A 478-nucleotide genomic window follows, 5' to 3' on the forward strand; every position below is an offset into this window, starting at 1 on the left:
CTGCATGAGTTGTCTATGGTGTTGCTGCTGCTGCTGCTGCTGCTGCTGAGTATGCTGTTGTTCATGCGTATGCAGCTGTTGCTGCAGCCTATGCTGCTGGTGCTGCTGCTGGTGCTGCTGCTGCTGCTGGTGCTGCTGCTGCTGCATCATCAGCTGCTTCATCGATGGGGGGGCCTCTATGTTTCTCCGCGTTGTCTGGCGGCTCACCCGTATAGACAGCTGCCGCACCCGCGCGGTGTCTCGCCAGAACTCGTGGATGCTCTCGCTGTAGCACTGCAGCACGCAGCTATCCATACCCTGAGCAGCAGCAGCAGCAGCAGCAGCAGCAGCAGCAGCGGTAGTAGTAGTAGTTGTTGTTGTTGTGGCTGTGGCAGTTGTAGTGGGAGGGGAAAGAGGAGAGGAGGGGGTGCAGCAGCAGCAGCAGCAGCAGCAGAAATGCTGATATAGAATTTATACTGAGAAGGCTGCTGCAGAGCTC

General features: G+C 57.5%; 1 protein-coding gene across 1 annotated transcript in view; it reads right to left on the minus strand.

Annotated features, from left to right (window-relative positions):
- EMH_0025630 (uncharacterized protein) overlaps positions 1-294 on the minus strand; it is a gene marked incomplete at both ends in the record, with an annotated part of 2,349 nt that extends 2,055 nt beyond the window's left edge. The window contains one exon of the mRNA XM_013502469.1: positions 1-294. Within this exon, the coding sequence (XP_013357923.1) occupies positions 1-294 (294 nt within the window).
- Positions 295-478: the final 184 nt, after the last annotated feature.

Source organism: Eimeria mitis, genomic scaffold (genome assembly GCF_000499745.2).
Source record: "Eimeria mitis Houghton genomic scaffold, Emh_scaff932, whole genome shotgun sequence".
In the NCBI taxonomy this organism is placed as follows: Eukaryota; Apicomplexa; class Conoidasida; order Eucoccidiorida; family Eimeriidae; genus Eimeria; species Eimeria mitis.